Here is a 15559-nt window from a genome sequence, read left to right as displayed (position 1 = left end):
ACTATGAAGGCTGCCATTTCTAACCTTCTTCTGAAAATGTTAGTTGCCTAATTTTTCTGTTGACCCCCCTGGTTTTATTATTTTGTTTGCAATTTACCTGTAAAAAGTATACAGATCTGAAAAGTCAAAACTCCTGACTTGCATACTGTTCCTGGGTCTGTGACTCAAACATTTAGCAGCAATCTCCTGCCAGTCCTCAAAGCCAGGTCATTTCTGGTACGTATATACATATGTTTTGGACTTTTACCAAACTGCATTATTTCTGGATGGAATTTATGATATTTGTAATACCAGTCTGCAAATACATGATGATAACCACATCACACAAAATTATTGATCTCACATGTATTATGCTAAGAAAGAAATTGTCAGTGGGAGTCGCCCACAGTGACCTCATGGGAACTCTCTTTTAATGTTATTTTATCTGTGTATAAGTTGACCTACATGAATAGGAATGTTCACAAGAAGTTTGATAAGGTCTGGCTGCTTTGGACAGCTCAAAAATTTCCTGATATGGGTTTTCTTTGGTTGGTGTTTCCCTACCTCCCCTGATCCTTTCCTTATCCTACCATTCTCTTTCCATGTCCTTTCCTTCTCATTTTCCTAATCCTCCCTTTATGGCTTGTCCCTCCCTATCCTCTTTTATTTTCTTGCAGTTTAATCAGGTGACTTCTCTAACCAGAACCGTTTAGATTTTTGTAATAGCTATTTGTAGTGCATTATGACTGCTATTTTGTTCTTATTGCCATACCATTACTGTTGTTTGGCTGTTATTGTCACTTATGCCATGTGTAGCAATAAAGAAATCCTTATTAAAAAAAACAAAAAAAAAAAACACATATATGTTGTCCTGTACCACAACACATGATATTGTTCCTTCTCGTGTGATCTGAAAAAATAGTTTCTCCATTATGGTATTTTGGTAGCCCACTAATTTGAATTGTCTGCCTTACGCAACTTATTTAACATGCATTTATGTGCATACATTGGACAAACCAGAACAGCAAAGTGTGAATTGCTTTTCCAATGGCATGTCCAGCCCAAAAAATGTATTAGCTTTGGACAGAGAAATAGGTAGATTCCCTATCAGGTTTTTACTGCCATTCAGGACTCCTGTAGAGAGATATACCCGCACTTCCTGTCTTACTGACATGTCTTACAGAGGGTATTTCTCTAACATCAACAAAAACTTTTTTTTTATTAGAGAAGTACGGGTTTTATTAAATTTTTTTGATTCATACTTACCTCGGTTGGTGGAGCATCAGACCGATGCTCCCTCTGTCCCCCACCGTCTCTGCACTGATAATCGAGCCACCAAACATCGCAGATGGCTCAGTTCTCACAGATCCCTGAGAGGAAAGCTACTGACTGTCAGTCAGCGTCTTTCCTCTCTGCTCCTCCACACTCACTGGAGCGCTGAGCTGTGAAGGGGTGGGGAGAGGCTGTCTCAGTGGCTCGCTGAGACTGCCATCAATCAGGGCTGCTGGCGGATCCCGACTTGGAAGTTGTGATGACGCGCTGCCCCGACTGATGGCAGTGACGTCAGCGGAGAGCGGACTTCAGACCGATTTTCGCTGAAAACGGGTCACGGGAGTGAAAAAACGAATTGCACTCAGGCTGGACTTCTCTTTTAAGGAGCAAGGGAAAGCTAGAATCACTTTCGGATTTTAATGGTTGTCTGTGTCCCTGTTGCAGATTACCGCTCTCTTCCTATCATGGGGACAGAAAGTGAAGGAAATTATCAGTCTCAGTTAGCAGTAAAAACCATACCATACAACCATACATTTGTTAAGCTAATCTCGGTACCATCTTTTGAAGTCATATTTATAACAGTAATATAACTTGTCGACAAGGTATACATATAAAATAGTGTATTTTATTTCCACCAGCCATACCTGCTCTTCTGTTGATTCTGATATTTCTTTGCGTTGTTCCTTTTTTCGAAGCTGAAGTATATCCACTCTTTCTCGCTGTGCTACTGTCTGCTCCGGTGCACTGCTTCGTCTGTCTTTGCTCCCATTGATTTTTGCTATGGTTCTTTCAGTTTTCGCCCCTGAACTTTTAAGCCCATTCTTGTCTTTCAATTTAGACTCTGCATCCTTTTTGCTTTCTACCTTTGTTAACCCCGCTAATTCGGGTCCATTTTGTGACAGGCCCACTGAGGCCCTGTGTGTAGTGACACCATTTAATGACTTTGCAGCTTGTTGCTCCTCAGCATTGTCAGATGATACGGGGTCACTACCAATATTGGGATCATCCTGTGATAACTGATTACTTGATTTCTTTCCAACATGGGTAACCCTAAATCTAGGAAAAAAGAAAAAAAAAGAAAATAAGGATACGGCATCTCCAAACATAATCTGTAACATCTAAAATGTATGGCTTTGTTATGGCTTAAAGGGGTTGTAAAGGTAATTTTTTCCCCTAAATAGCTTCCTTTACCTTAGTACAGTCCTCCTTCACTTACCTCATCCTTCGAATTTTCTTTTAAATGTCCTTATTTCTTCTGAGAAATCCTCACTTCCTGTTCTTCTGTCTGTAACTCCACACAGTAATGCAAGGCTTTCTCCCTGGTGTGGAGTGTCGTGCTCGCTCCCTCGGACTACAGGAGAGTAAGGACGCTGTCTACGTTGCAGATGGAGAAAGGAGCTGTGTGTTAGTGGGTGTCCTGACTCTCCTGTAGTCCAAGGGATGGGGCGAGCACGACACTCCACACCATGGAGAAAGCCTTGCATTATGGTGTGGAGTTACAGACAGAAGAACAGGAAGTGAGGATTTCTCAAAAGAAATAAGGATATTAAAAAGCAAAATGGAAGGATGAGGTAAGTGAAGGAGGACTGCACTAAGGTAAAGGAAGCTATTTAGGAACAAAAAAAATTGTACCTTTACAATCCCTTTAAATTATCCACTGACTTTCTTTGCCTCTGAATTCCCAACTCATCCCACCTGTTATGGACATAATTTTGGAGGGGGGCACAAATCACTTCGGTGTCTATCTCCTTTTTATTTTAAATGTAGTGCTTCAAGCAATATTTCCTCATAGCTTATATTATTAAAAGCAAACATTAGAGCTGGCAATAAAATGAACTGCAGGGTCTCATTAAAAGAAATGCCATGAATGATGTCACTGATAGCCAAGTACATGGGGCAGTAGCAGGGAAGATATTGGAGGCAATGTAAAAAACCTACTCTTCCTTTCTGCTCAGTGGTTTGATCCACCAGCCCCTTTGTAACCTCCATTATCCTACTTAGGGGTGGGCGGAAGGAACTACAGAACTCAGTAGCAATGACCCAGAAAATCGACACTGGAAATGTTAAATTATAAAGCAGCCTTTCTCAACCTTTTCAATATTACAGAACCCTAAAAAAAAATCCGGTCTAAGGGAACCCATGCTAATAGTTACTATATCTAATCTATACAATACATTAGTGTGATGGTCACTTGAAGTTTGTTCCTTACACTTGTGTTGTTGGTAAGAATTCCACTACAGTTAGCTAAAAAAAAAACATTGTTGTCAGCAGTTACTTATCTGAGAGGCAGAAATGTCTTATTGCTCAAGGAACCTCCAGCGAACTCTGGGGGAACCCTATGGTTTCAGAGAACCCTGCTTGTTCTAAAGGATCTTCAATGGGAGATTTCTCCTCACTACAACAGAGATTTGCAGCATAGCGAGCAGAAGAGGCAAGTACTGTAGACATCATCTTTGCAGGTAAAAATATATTTTATACATTTATTTAAGTGTAATTATTACGAAATGAAAACTATTAGTTCGCTAGAAACTCCTTAAAATGTACAAATATGTCGTTATTGCAAAAAAATGCATACCTTAAAGAGAATTAAGCCCTCCAATTAAATAAATGTTATTTTTTATAATTCAACTCTTTAGGATACCTTCCAACAGAGAAGACCGTGATCTCTCCAGGATGCGGCTTCCCCCGGCTGTCCTTTGACCGACCCATGCGGTGGAGCAGGCTCCTTTTCTTACGGGTACAGTGAATGCAAGGTGCTTGTGTTGACCCCAGGTGAACTGTATGATGGTGGGTAGGGCCAGCATCCTGGCTCTCACGGTGTGGACAAAGACTAGTTAAAAGCAGATAAATAATATAGTTATAATTCCATTCATTGCTGAAAATGTCAAACTCATGGTGAGAGATGATTTATAAAAGAGTCGGAATCATAACCTGCATGCCTTAACCTATAGCAACTAATAGGATTCATACTTTCCAAATGTCACTTTTTTATTTGTATTATTTAGTATTGCACAGCACATGCTGATGAGTCCATGGTATAAACGTGCTTATAATTTAAAAGAAACAGAAAACTGTCTTAAAGGGGTTGTAAAGGTTTGTTTTTTATTTTCTAAATAGGTTTCTTTAAGCTAGTGCATTGTTGGTTCACTTTCTTTTTCCTTTGATTTCCCTTCTAAATGTTTTTTTCTTTGTCTGAATTTCTCACTTCCTGTTCCTCCTCGGTAAGCTTGCCCCAATTTTCGGAGCCGTTCTGGCTGGGGGTTAGTCAGTGTGCTCGCTCCCTCCCTTGGGACTACATCCCCGCAGGGAGAAGCTGTGTTCTGTAGTCCCAAGGGAGGGGGCGAGCACGCTGACTAACCCCCAGCCAGAATGGCTCGGATGATGGGGGCAAGCTTACTTAGGAGGAACAAGAAGTGAGAAATTCAGACAAAGAAAAAACACATTTAGAAGAGAAATGGAAGGAAAAGGTAAGTGAACCAACAATGCACTAGCTTAAAGGAACCTATTTAAAAAAAAAAACCTTTACAACCCCTTTGAATACTGCATTACACTCTATCAATATATATAAAATGTATTTATTTTACAATGCACAAAACCCATTAAAATCTAGGTCCAAGAAAATGATAAAGTCCCATATACACACATCTAATGCCTCGTACACACGGGCAAACATGTACGATGAAAACGGTCCGCCGGACCGTTTTCAGCGGACATGCCCGCCCGGAGATTTCTGTATGATGGCTGTACACACCATCATACAGAAATGAGAGACAATCCGCGCGGACAGACAGCACGGTGACGTGTTCGCGCCGTCGCGGCGACATGCGCGATGCTGAAAGGTCAATGCTTCCACGCATGCGTCAAAGTCATTCGACGCATGCGAGGGATGGCGGCCGCTCGGACATGTACGGTAAGTCTGTACAGACGACCGAACATGTCCGACGGACAGGATTCCAGCGGGTATGTTTCTAAGCAAGTTTAGAAACATTTGTCTGCTCGAAAACGGTCTGGCGGGCAAATGTACGCTGGAATCCTGTCCGATCGGCCGTACACACGACCGAACATGTCTGCTGAAACTGGTCCGCGGACCAGTTTCAGCAGACATGTTCGGTCGTGTGTACGGGGCCTATGAATGACATACACACATTTAGTGACCTTTTACTACAAATCACATGACTTATACTATCCAAAGTTGAAGAACACAATTACCAAATACAGTATCTCACAAAAGTGAGTACACCCCTTAAATGTTTTAAATATTTTATTACATCTTTTCATGTGACAGCACTGAAGAAATTACACTTTGCTACAATGTAAAGTAGTGAGTGTACAGCTTGTATAACAATGCAAATTTGCCCTCACCTCAAAATAACTCAACACACAGCCATTAATGTCTAAATCGCTGGCAACAAAAGTGAGTACACCCCTAAGTGAAAATGTCCAAATTGGGCCCAAAGTGTCAATATTTTGTGTCGCCACCATTACAGTATTTTTTACTGCCTTAATCCCTTTGGGCAATCCCTTAGTTCCTGCTGAACTACTGAAGCCAACGAGGCAACATCCTTGGAAGCAGGTATTTGTTGAAGCAGGTTGAATGTTCCTGTGATTTGCACAAGTTAAAATGGACCTTGGAGAATATCATGGCAACATTTTATCAGTCAGTTAGGGGACATCATTACCAGCTCCTAATGGCTTATCGGGGAATCAGCCTTATTATGTTATTACTAGCTTATTACACTGCACTGATATTAATATCCAACTAGATTATAAATAGTGGATGTAATTGATTCCTTGACAGTGACACAGGACAAATGTTTAAAACTGAGTCATGTTATGTGGGGTGGAAGCAATCAAATAGTAGCAGGTTATTGAATAGAAAAAAGGGGAGGTAGAAAAGGTGGGTGGAGAAGAAGAAACAAGGAATGAGTGACGGGAGTAGTAGGAGGAGCAAGTGACATTCACTGAGCAAAATTATAAACGCAACACTTTTGTGTTTTGCCCCTATTTATCATGAGCTGAACTCAAAGATCTATGACTTTTTCTATGTACACAAAAGGCCTATTTCTCTCAAATATTGTTCACAAATGTGTCTAAATCTGTGTTAGTGAGCACTTCTCCTTTGCCGAGATAATCGATCCACCTCACAGGTGTGGCATATCAAGATGCTGATTAGACAGCATGATTATTGCACAAGTGTGCCTTAGGCTCATGCTGTGCAGCACATCTCCTTTGCATAGAGTTGATCAGGTTGTTGATTGTGGCCTGTGGAATGATGGTCCATTCCTCTTTAATGGCTGTGTGAAGTTGCTGGATATAGGTAGGAACTGGAACGCGCTGTCGTATACGGCGATCCAGAGCATCCCAAAAATGCTCACACCAGCTGTGTATCAGCCATATGTGCAAAGTATACCTCTATAATAACACCACTAAATATTTAAATCTAATTTCACGTGCAAAAAGTTCATACAATATTCCAAAAGAAAAAAAAAAAATAAAGAAAATTTTTGGAATAAGAGGGTAAACAAGGCAAACAGGTTCTAATGCTGCGTACACACGATCGGTTCGTCTGATGAAAATACTAGGAACTTGTTTTAAAATTATCTGATGGTTAAAAAACCGATAGAAAAAAACGATCGTCTGTGGTGTACGCCCATCGGTTAAAAATCCACGCATGCTCAGAATCAAGTCGACGCATGCTCGGAAGCATTGAACTTCATTTTTCTCAGCACGTCGTTGACTTTTACGTTACCGCGTTCTGTTTTTTTAACCGATGGTGTGTAGGCACGACTGATGAAAGTCAGCTTCATCGCATATCTGATGAAAAAATCCATCAGACCATTTTCATCGGATGAACCGATCGTGTGTACACGGCATATGTTTTTTCACTGATGGGAGAAAAACCGATGGGGCCCACACACGATCGGTTCATCCGATGAAAGCGGTCCATCGGACCGTTTTCATCAGATGAACCGATCGTGTGTACGTGGCATTAGAGTTCATTGCAGTCTTTGACTACCGTACTTCAGTACAGTACTAGACACTTTCACCCCCTTCCTGTACTGGCCAATTTTCAGCTTTCAGCACTGTCACACTTTGAATGACAATTTTGCTGTCATGAAACACTCTACCAAAAATACATTTTAATCACCAATTTCTTTTGGTGGTATTTAATCACCATTGGGTTTTTCTATTGTTTGCTAAATAAATGAAAAAAGGTGTTTTTCATTGTTTTTTGTTAAAACATTTTGTAAATAAATAATCCTTATTCATACATTTAGTCCAAAATGTATACTGCTACATTTCTTAGGTAAAAATAACCCAAATCAGTGTATTTTATTTTTTAAAGGTTGTAATTTTTTGTCAAAATTTTGGGGAAAATTAAGACATTTAAAAAAAAAATTGTTGCAGTACAACATCATCATATGGTGGAACAATGATCAGCACACCCATTTAGGATTTTTACAAGAGGATTTCCATTGCCAGAACAATTGGCACTGTGGGACAACAAGGCGCTTTATGATCTCTTTGAGGGATAAAATCTTCTGGCAAGGAACTTGCCTTATTTGTGGGTGGTATGATCTGGTGCCACCTTCTACTACCACTGCACTGAGTGTTTTTCTACACTTGGAAGTGAATCTTTTATCTTTTGGGACTTTCTATCTTGAGTCTGGACTATCCATATGAACAATTGTCCATCTGTACGGATATTATCTATATTGATTATTTGTTACACTTTGGTTATATATGATGAGTATTAGCACTTTATGGTATTATTTTTACATGTGTTTCTAACATAGTGTTTGTCACATGATTCAAAGAATAGCAATTTTTTTTCATATTTTGTTGGTTACTAGGTTCAGATGGTCTAGCACATTTAAATTTAAAGGGGACATCTCGTTCACATAATTTATGTATGAATATTCATATAAGCGACAAGGATCAATATAGGCTGTAACGGCTACCCGGGCTAGTGAGAGGGTATCAGCCGTTGGAAAAGTCCTTTTCCCTGGCAAAGTGCGATATGCAAGTAAAACCGGTATCATTCCATCCCCAAGATCCAGAGAGAGAGAGTCCCCCTTCAAGAACGAGACGAGGTTGCGTTTGAAGGGTCAAAAAAGGCTTTTTAATGGGACATTTTACCTAGCTTATATGTGCTTACAACTGTTACAGGAACACTGACAATCTCCGCCCCCCTTTCACACAGATACTTTGAAATAATGACATCTCCTTGAATCAATCAGTCTCTAGACGTTCCGGCACCGAGATCCACTTAACATGACCTGGCCAGGCACATTTCTTTCTCAATAGAATTCAATTAACCTTTAGAACAATACACACTCACAGATGATCACGTTAGCATACACCTGGCAGGAGGCTGTTAACTGGTAATACACAACAGAGCGTCAATTAGCATTTAGCAGTGAAAGAGCTCCTTCCATAATTAACCCTTGGAGCTCAGAATATAATGTGGTAAATCCAATTGTAACAAGTCATGCAGTCCTTTGTAGGCAGAATAGTTCATAGGTCCGTTACATAGGCCTATACAAAGCTTTTTGCCTAGTGTCACTAATTGAAAAATGCATTTGTGTTTAAACACATTTTTTGCTGCTTTGTGATGCACTGTTTATACGCGTTTTCATGCATTTTCGTACCTGGTATTTTTTAGTCTTTTGCTGCTCTGCCCTTTTTTCTTAAAATTTAAATTATTGCTTCAAGTTATTTGAAGGCTACACGGATTTAAAAAAATAATTCTTTCAGTTGGATTTTGATACAGATCAATAATAATATAATAAAGTCATGTTGGTGAGGACAGTAAATGCCTCAGACAAAACATTCTTAGAATTCATTATGTAATGGTATTGGTAATTAATAAATGAAAGAGATAAGCAGCAGGAATAGATTGAAAGGAGATAATGGAATCCTACAATTAATCCATTATAGCAAGGATACAAGAAGATATAATATTCCAAATACATAGGTCCATTAAGTTTGATTAGATAAATCTAAATCTTGCAAAAGAACGAGATATATGCACAACATTTTTTTTATATTTTTGAGAAAAAGAACTGCATAGAATTTCAAAACTAAGAAATTTAAAAATTCCATATCACGGAAGTTATTATACAAAAATAATTGGCTCTATGTATCAAAATGTCTGAAAGACAAAGTCTTCTGTACATGTCACCCCACATTCAACTTTCCCAATGGAGTATTGGGAAGTAAAAGGAAAAATTGTATATTTTATTGTATGGGTTTACAAGGGCAGGACATAAGGGAAAATCTCACCAATGATGTCACAGACAGAAATAAACAGAAGAGAGTCGGAGCACCAAGATGATATTTTAGACAACAATTTAGTAGAATCCCATATCAGTACCAATGTTTTACGGATACACAGACCTGCTTTCTCAAGGCCAAGCAGAGGTGTCTTAGGTCTCAGTTTCACCTTGAGAAAGAGGACTTTAGTGAATTGTCTTGGCTCTCTTCTGCAAACTGGATTTATAAGGTGCCTGTTTGGCCATGCACCCACCCTTATAAGGGAACTTTGTTCAGTATGTATGATGTATTAAAAGCAATAAACAAATGTCAGAAAATGTAATTGTATCCGGGCTGGAGTTAGGCTTTAAAGCTCTTCATAATCCTGTATCCCCACTAGTTATGTTGACTAATATGACTGATTTGGAAATTCTTTAAAATACGCTTTTCCTTCAATGAAAATGTTGCATTCTGCACTTCCATTCCAATGGTCTATGCTGGCAGAGCTGAGTAACTACCACACCCCTATTCACAAATGACCTGTATTGCAAAGGTAGAGAGGGGTGTGTCCAACCAGGTCTGTATTGGGTGCTGATTATTAAGAGCACTGGGTCCAAGGCTGGCCATACATTATACAATTTTCTGGTACAACTTTCCTTTAGATTTACCAAAACCATACAATATGAGGTCAAACCTAAACATTGTCAATTCATATGCATACAGGCCCTTCTACTACATAGTGATAGTTGAAGGTAAATCCAGGGGCGGTAAACAGTTCATTCGCCATTGTCACACAACTGGGTGGGCTCGTTTTTTCAGTGCTCTGCGTCCCAAGCCCACCTGCTTTTGAAGCCTATTCAAGCCTTTAGGCACTAATCACATGCTTCAAAAAACACCCCCTGCCTTTGGAATTCATGCATCCGGCATCCTGCATGGGGGTCGGATGCATGGATGGGGGGAGGCGCCCGTGCGCCCTTAATGGATGGGTAAATCTAAAGGAAATCAAAAAGAAAAATTGTATAATGTATAAAAATGAATGTGGCAATACAGTTCTTATCTGGCTTTTTTATTTTATCTTTAACAAATAAGGTCTAATGCTCAGATGTTTATAAATACACTATTTTCCTCTACTGGTTGAACTAGGTGGACTTGTGTCTTTTTTTTTTTAACTTGACTAACCAAGCAACTATGTAACTAAAATGTTATTAAATGTAATCACTTTACCAAAAACAGCCATCTTCCTTTATTAGATTACAGCAGTCAAAACAATGAAAACTATTTTTGATTTTGTTCTATGATCTATAGTGCCTTGGACAAATATTCATACCCCTTGAAATTTTGCATATTTTGTCATGTTGCAACCAAAAATCTTTATGTATTTTACTAGGATTGCATGTGATAGACCAACACAAAGTGCACATAATTGTGAAGTGGAAAGAAAATGATAAATGGTTTTCAAAATATTTTACAAATAAATATGTGAAAAGTGTGGCGTGCATCCCCCCTGAGTCAATACTTTGTAGAATCACCAAGTCTTTTTTGGAATGTCTCTACCAGCTTTGCACATCTAGAGAGTTACATGTTTTCCCATTCTTCTTTGCAAAATAGCTCAAGCTCTGTCAGATTGGATGGGGAGCGTCTGTGAACAGCAATTTTCAAGTCTTGCCACAGATTTTTAATTGGATTTAGGTCTGGACTTTGACTGGGCCATTCTAACACATGAATATGCTTTGATCTAAACCATTCCATTGTAGCTCTGGCTGTATGTTTAGGGCCGTTGTCCTGCTGGAAGGTGAACCTCCACCCCAGTCTCCAGTCTTTTGCAGACTCTAACAGATTGCCCTGTATTTGGCCATCCATCTTCCCATCAACTCTGGCCAGCTTCCCTGCTGAAGAAAAGTATGCCCACAACATGATGCTGCCACCACCATGTTTCTCAGTGGGGATGGTGTGTTCAGGGTGATGTACAGTGTTAGTTTTTGCCACACATAGGGGTTTATTTACTAAAGGCAAATCCACTTTGCACTACAAGTGCACTGCAAGTGTACTTGAAAGTGCACTTGGAAGTGCAGTCGCTGTAGATCTGAGCAGAAGATCTGAAATGAGGGGAAGCTCTGCTGATTTTATTATACAATCATGTGCAAGCTAAAATGCTGTTTTTTATTTTCCTTGCATGTCCCCCTCAGATCTACAGCAACTGCACTTTCAACTGCACTTGTAGTGCAAAGTAGATTTGCCTTTCGTAAATAACCCTCATTGGGGCAGATCCACAGAGCGAGTACGCCGGCGTATCTACTGATACGCCAGCGTACTTTTAAATTACCCGCGTCGTATCTTTAGTTTGAATCCTCAAACCAAGATACGACGGCATCTGGGTTAGATCAGACAGGCTTTGTACGCCTTCGGATCGTAGATGCAATACTTCGGCGTCCGCTGGGTGGAGTATGCGTCGTTTTCCGCGTCGGGTATGCAAATTAGCTATTTCCGATGATCCACGAACGTACGCGCGGCCGTCGCATTCTTTTACGTCGTCTCTAGTCGGCTTTTTCCGGCGTATAGTGAAAGCTGGTGTTTTGCGGCGTATGGTTAGATTTGCCATGTTAAGTATGGCCGTCGTTCCCGCGTTTAATATTAATTTTTTTTTTGCGTAAGTCGTCCGTGAATCGGGATGGACGTAATTCAGGTCTATGTTAAAAAAAATGACGTCCTAGCGACGTCATTTAGCGCAATGCACGGCGGGAAATTTCGGGGCGGCGCATGCGCAGTTCATTCTCGCAAACTGCAAACTGGACTTCTTATGGATTTCTTTCAACAATGGCTTTCTTCTTGCCATCCTTCCATAAAGGCCAGATTTGTGGAGTCCACGATTAATAGTTGTCCTGGGGACAGATTCTCCCACCTGAGCTATGTATCTCCGCAGCTCCTCCAGAATTACCATGGGCTTGGCTGCTTCTCTGATTAATACTCTTGCCTGACCTGTCAGTTTATGTGGATGGCCATGTCTTGGTAGGTTGGCAGTTGTGCCATACTTCTTCCATTTTCGGATGATGGATTGAACAGTGCTCCGTAAGATGTTCAAAGCTTGGGATATTTTTTACTAACCCTGCTTTAATCGTCTCCACAACTTTATCCCTGACCAATCTGGGGTGTTCCTTGGCCTTTATGATGCTATTTGTTCACTAAGGTTCTCTAACAAACCTCTGAGGGCTTCATAGAACAGATGTATTTACACACAGGTGAACTGTATTTACTAATTAGATGACTTCGGAAGGCAAATTGTTCCACTAGATTTTAGTTAGGGGTATAAGAGTAAAGGAGGCTAAATACAAATGCACACCACATTTTTCACATATTTATTTGAAAAAAATGTTGAAAAACATTTATCATTTTCCTTCCACATTTATGTACCACTTTGTTGGTCTATCACATGAAATCCCAATTAAAAACAGTTTTTGGTTGTAACATGACAAAATGTGGAAAATTTCCAGGGGATTAATCATTTTTCAAGGCACTGGGCCAGATTCAGATAGATCAGCGGATATTTAGATCCGCGTAATCTATCTGATTTAAGATCCGCCGCCGCAAGTTTTAGTGGTAAGTGGGTAATTCACTAAACCCTTACCTCCAAACTTGCGGCGGCGTATCTTAAATCCCCCGGCGGAATTCAAATTCCGCGGCTAGGGGGGAGTGTAGCATCTAAATCAGGCGCGTCCCCTCGCCGATTTAACTGCGCATGCGCCATCCGCAAATTTTCCCGGCGTGCATTGCTCCCAATGACCTCGCTAGGATGTCATTGGTTTCGGCGTGAGCGTAACTTGCGACGAGTGGTTTTGTGAATCGACGTACGCAAACTACGTACAAAAAAAAAAATTGACGCGGGAACGACGGCCATATTTAACATTGGCTGCGCCTCATAGAAGCAGGGGTAAGTATACGCCGGGAAAACGCTTACGTAAACTACGTAAAGTGACTGTGTCGGGCCCGCGTACGTACGTTCTAAGTAATTTTTTCTCCTTCACTAATGGGCGCTAATGAGGTGGCACTGACAGGCTGCACTGATGAGGTGGCACTTATGGGCACTGATGAGGTGGCACTTATGGGCACTGATTAGGTGGCACTGATGAGGAGGCACTAACATGCCGCACTTATGGGCACTGATGAGCACCGATAGGTGACACTGATGGGCACAAATGGCAGCAATGATGGGCATCACTGACTGGCATCACTAATGGGCACTGATTGGTGGCACTTGTGGTCACTGATTGCTGGCACTGGTGGGCATTGATTGCTGGCACTGGTGATGTGTTGTTGTAATCAAGGCACTGATGATCAGTGCCCTGATTATATGTCTTGATGTCCCCTGGGAGGAGATGCCGCTGATTGGCTCTCCTTGCCACACACTCTGTCAGACTAAGGCGATGAGATAGCCGATTACCGGTATCTCCATGTGATTGGACACAGCCGATCACATGGTTAAAGAGCCGCGGCCGCAGCTCTTTACAGAGCGAGAGCGGCCATTCTGGGACGACGTAATATGACGTTGTCCCAGAACGAGAGCCGCACCACCCCTCCGTCATTTGACGGTGGGTGGGCAGCAAGCGGTTAAATAACTTTGAGAGTATTTTATTACCAAACAACTTATGTACTGATAAAAAAATCATACTCACTTGGGACCGATGGCCACCTCTCCTTCTGTGTCCCCCAGCATCTGTTTAAGTGCTTCCGCATTTGCTTAAGTGGACAAAGATAAAAACAAGACTATTATTGAGTACCTGCTAACTTAATTAGTGAAGCAATCACAATACAGGCTACAAATGCTTACCTTCATTCTCTATAATGCACTTGACTATACGTTCAACAGTGTCTTCATTCGAGATCTCATCTGTGACTGTACAAAAGACAAACAGATCAGTTCTGTCATCATATAATAGTATCTATTAGTCTACAGCTCTGAACCATTAAGCTTCAATATTACTTAAAGCGGGGGTTCACCCTTAGAGGGCACTTTTTCCCCTTAGCTTCCTGCTCGTTTTCTCTAGGGGAATCGGCTATTTGTATTAAAATATGTGCAGTACTTACCCGTTTTCGAGCTGCATCTTCTTCCGTCGCTTCCGGGTATGGGCTTCGGGAATGGGCGTTCCTTCTTGATTGACAGTCTTCCGAGAGGCTTCCGACGGTCGCATCCATCGCGTCACGATTTTCCGAAAGAAGCCGAACGTCGGTGCGCAGGCGCAGTATAGAGCCGCACCGACGTTCGGCTTCTTTCGGCTACGAGTGACGCGATGGATGCGACCGTCGGAAGCCTCTCGGAAGAATGTCAATCAAGAAGGAACGCCCGCTCCCGAAGACCCATACCCGGAAGCGACGGAAGAAGATGCAGCTCGAAAACGGGTAAGTACGGCTCATATTTTAATACAAATAGCCGATTCCCCTAGACCGAACGAGCAGGAATCTAGGGGAAGAAAATTTTTTTTTTTTGAAATGGGTGAACTCCCGCTTTAAGCTGTGCAATAAATAGAAATGTAAACCTGTGCTGAGAGATATACCAATCAGCTAAAACATTATGGCCACCCACCATAACATGACCACCCACTTAATATTGAGTATGTCCTGTAGTGCTGAAGGTGACATCCATATTGTTCAGGTCTCAGCCATGTTTGTCATAATAGCCCAGGGATCTTACCCCTCCCTTCTCCTTCAATTCGTGAATTTCATAGCCTTAACTTTAACACACTTCAAAAGAGCCTGTTATCTCAACTTAGGGATAGCAGACACCAGCACCTGGGTCTTTACAAAGCTTTAAACAGCTAATTGAGTTCTAACAGGATGTCTGTTAGTTTCTGCTGACCATAAAAAATCTAAAGATTAACACCTACCTCTGACCTATCGTAAAACTGACAAAAACCTTCAGTTCTGTCACTCATGGTTTGTAGGGCAACTAAAGCGCTTGGAACACATAGGGAGTTATTTACGAAAGGCAAATCCACTTTGCACTACAAGTGCAAACTTCAAGTGCAAAGTGCACTTGATGTTGCACTGAAAGTGCACTTGG

The 15559-nt window shown here is 41.1% G+C and overlaps 1 protein-coding gene across 2 annotated transcripts in view; it reads right to left on the bottom strand.

Annotated features, from left to right (window-relative positions):
- Positions 1-15559, bottom strand: part of RELL2 (RELT like 2) — a 117761-nt gene that overhangs the window by 30631 nt on the left and 71571 nt on the right. For both annotated transcript variants that reach the window (XM_040344950.1, XM_040344949.1), the window contains exons 3-6: positions 14330-14395; positions 14175-14238; positions 3893-4081; positions 1896-2307 (exon numbers count right to left, since the gene is read on the bottom strand). In XM_040344950.1, coding sequence (XP_040200884.1) covers positions 1896-2307; positions 3893-4081; positions 14175-14238; positions 14330-14395 — 731 coding nt within the window. The remainder of the gene's footprint in view (positions 1-1895; positions 2308-3892; positions 4082-14174; positions 14239-14329; positions 14396-15559) is intronic.

This window comes from Rana temporaria, chromosome 3 (genome assembly GCF_905171775.1).
Source record: "Rana temporaria chromosome 3, aRanTem1.1, whole genome shotgun sequence".
NCBI classification, from domain to species: domain Eukaryota; kingdom Metazoa; phylum Chordata; class Amphibia; order Anura; family Ranidae; genus Rana; species Rana temporaria.
Note: the sequence above shows the minus strand (reverse complement) of the source record. Positions and strands in the feature narration are given on the sequence as shown.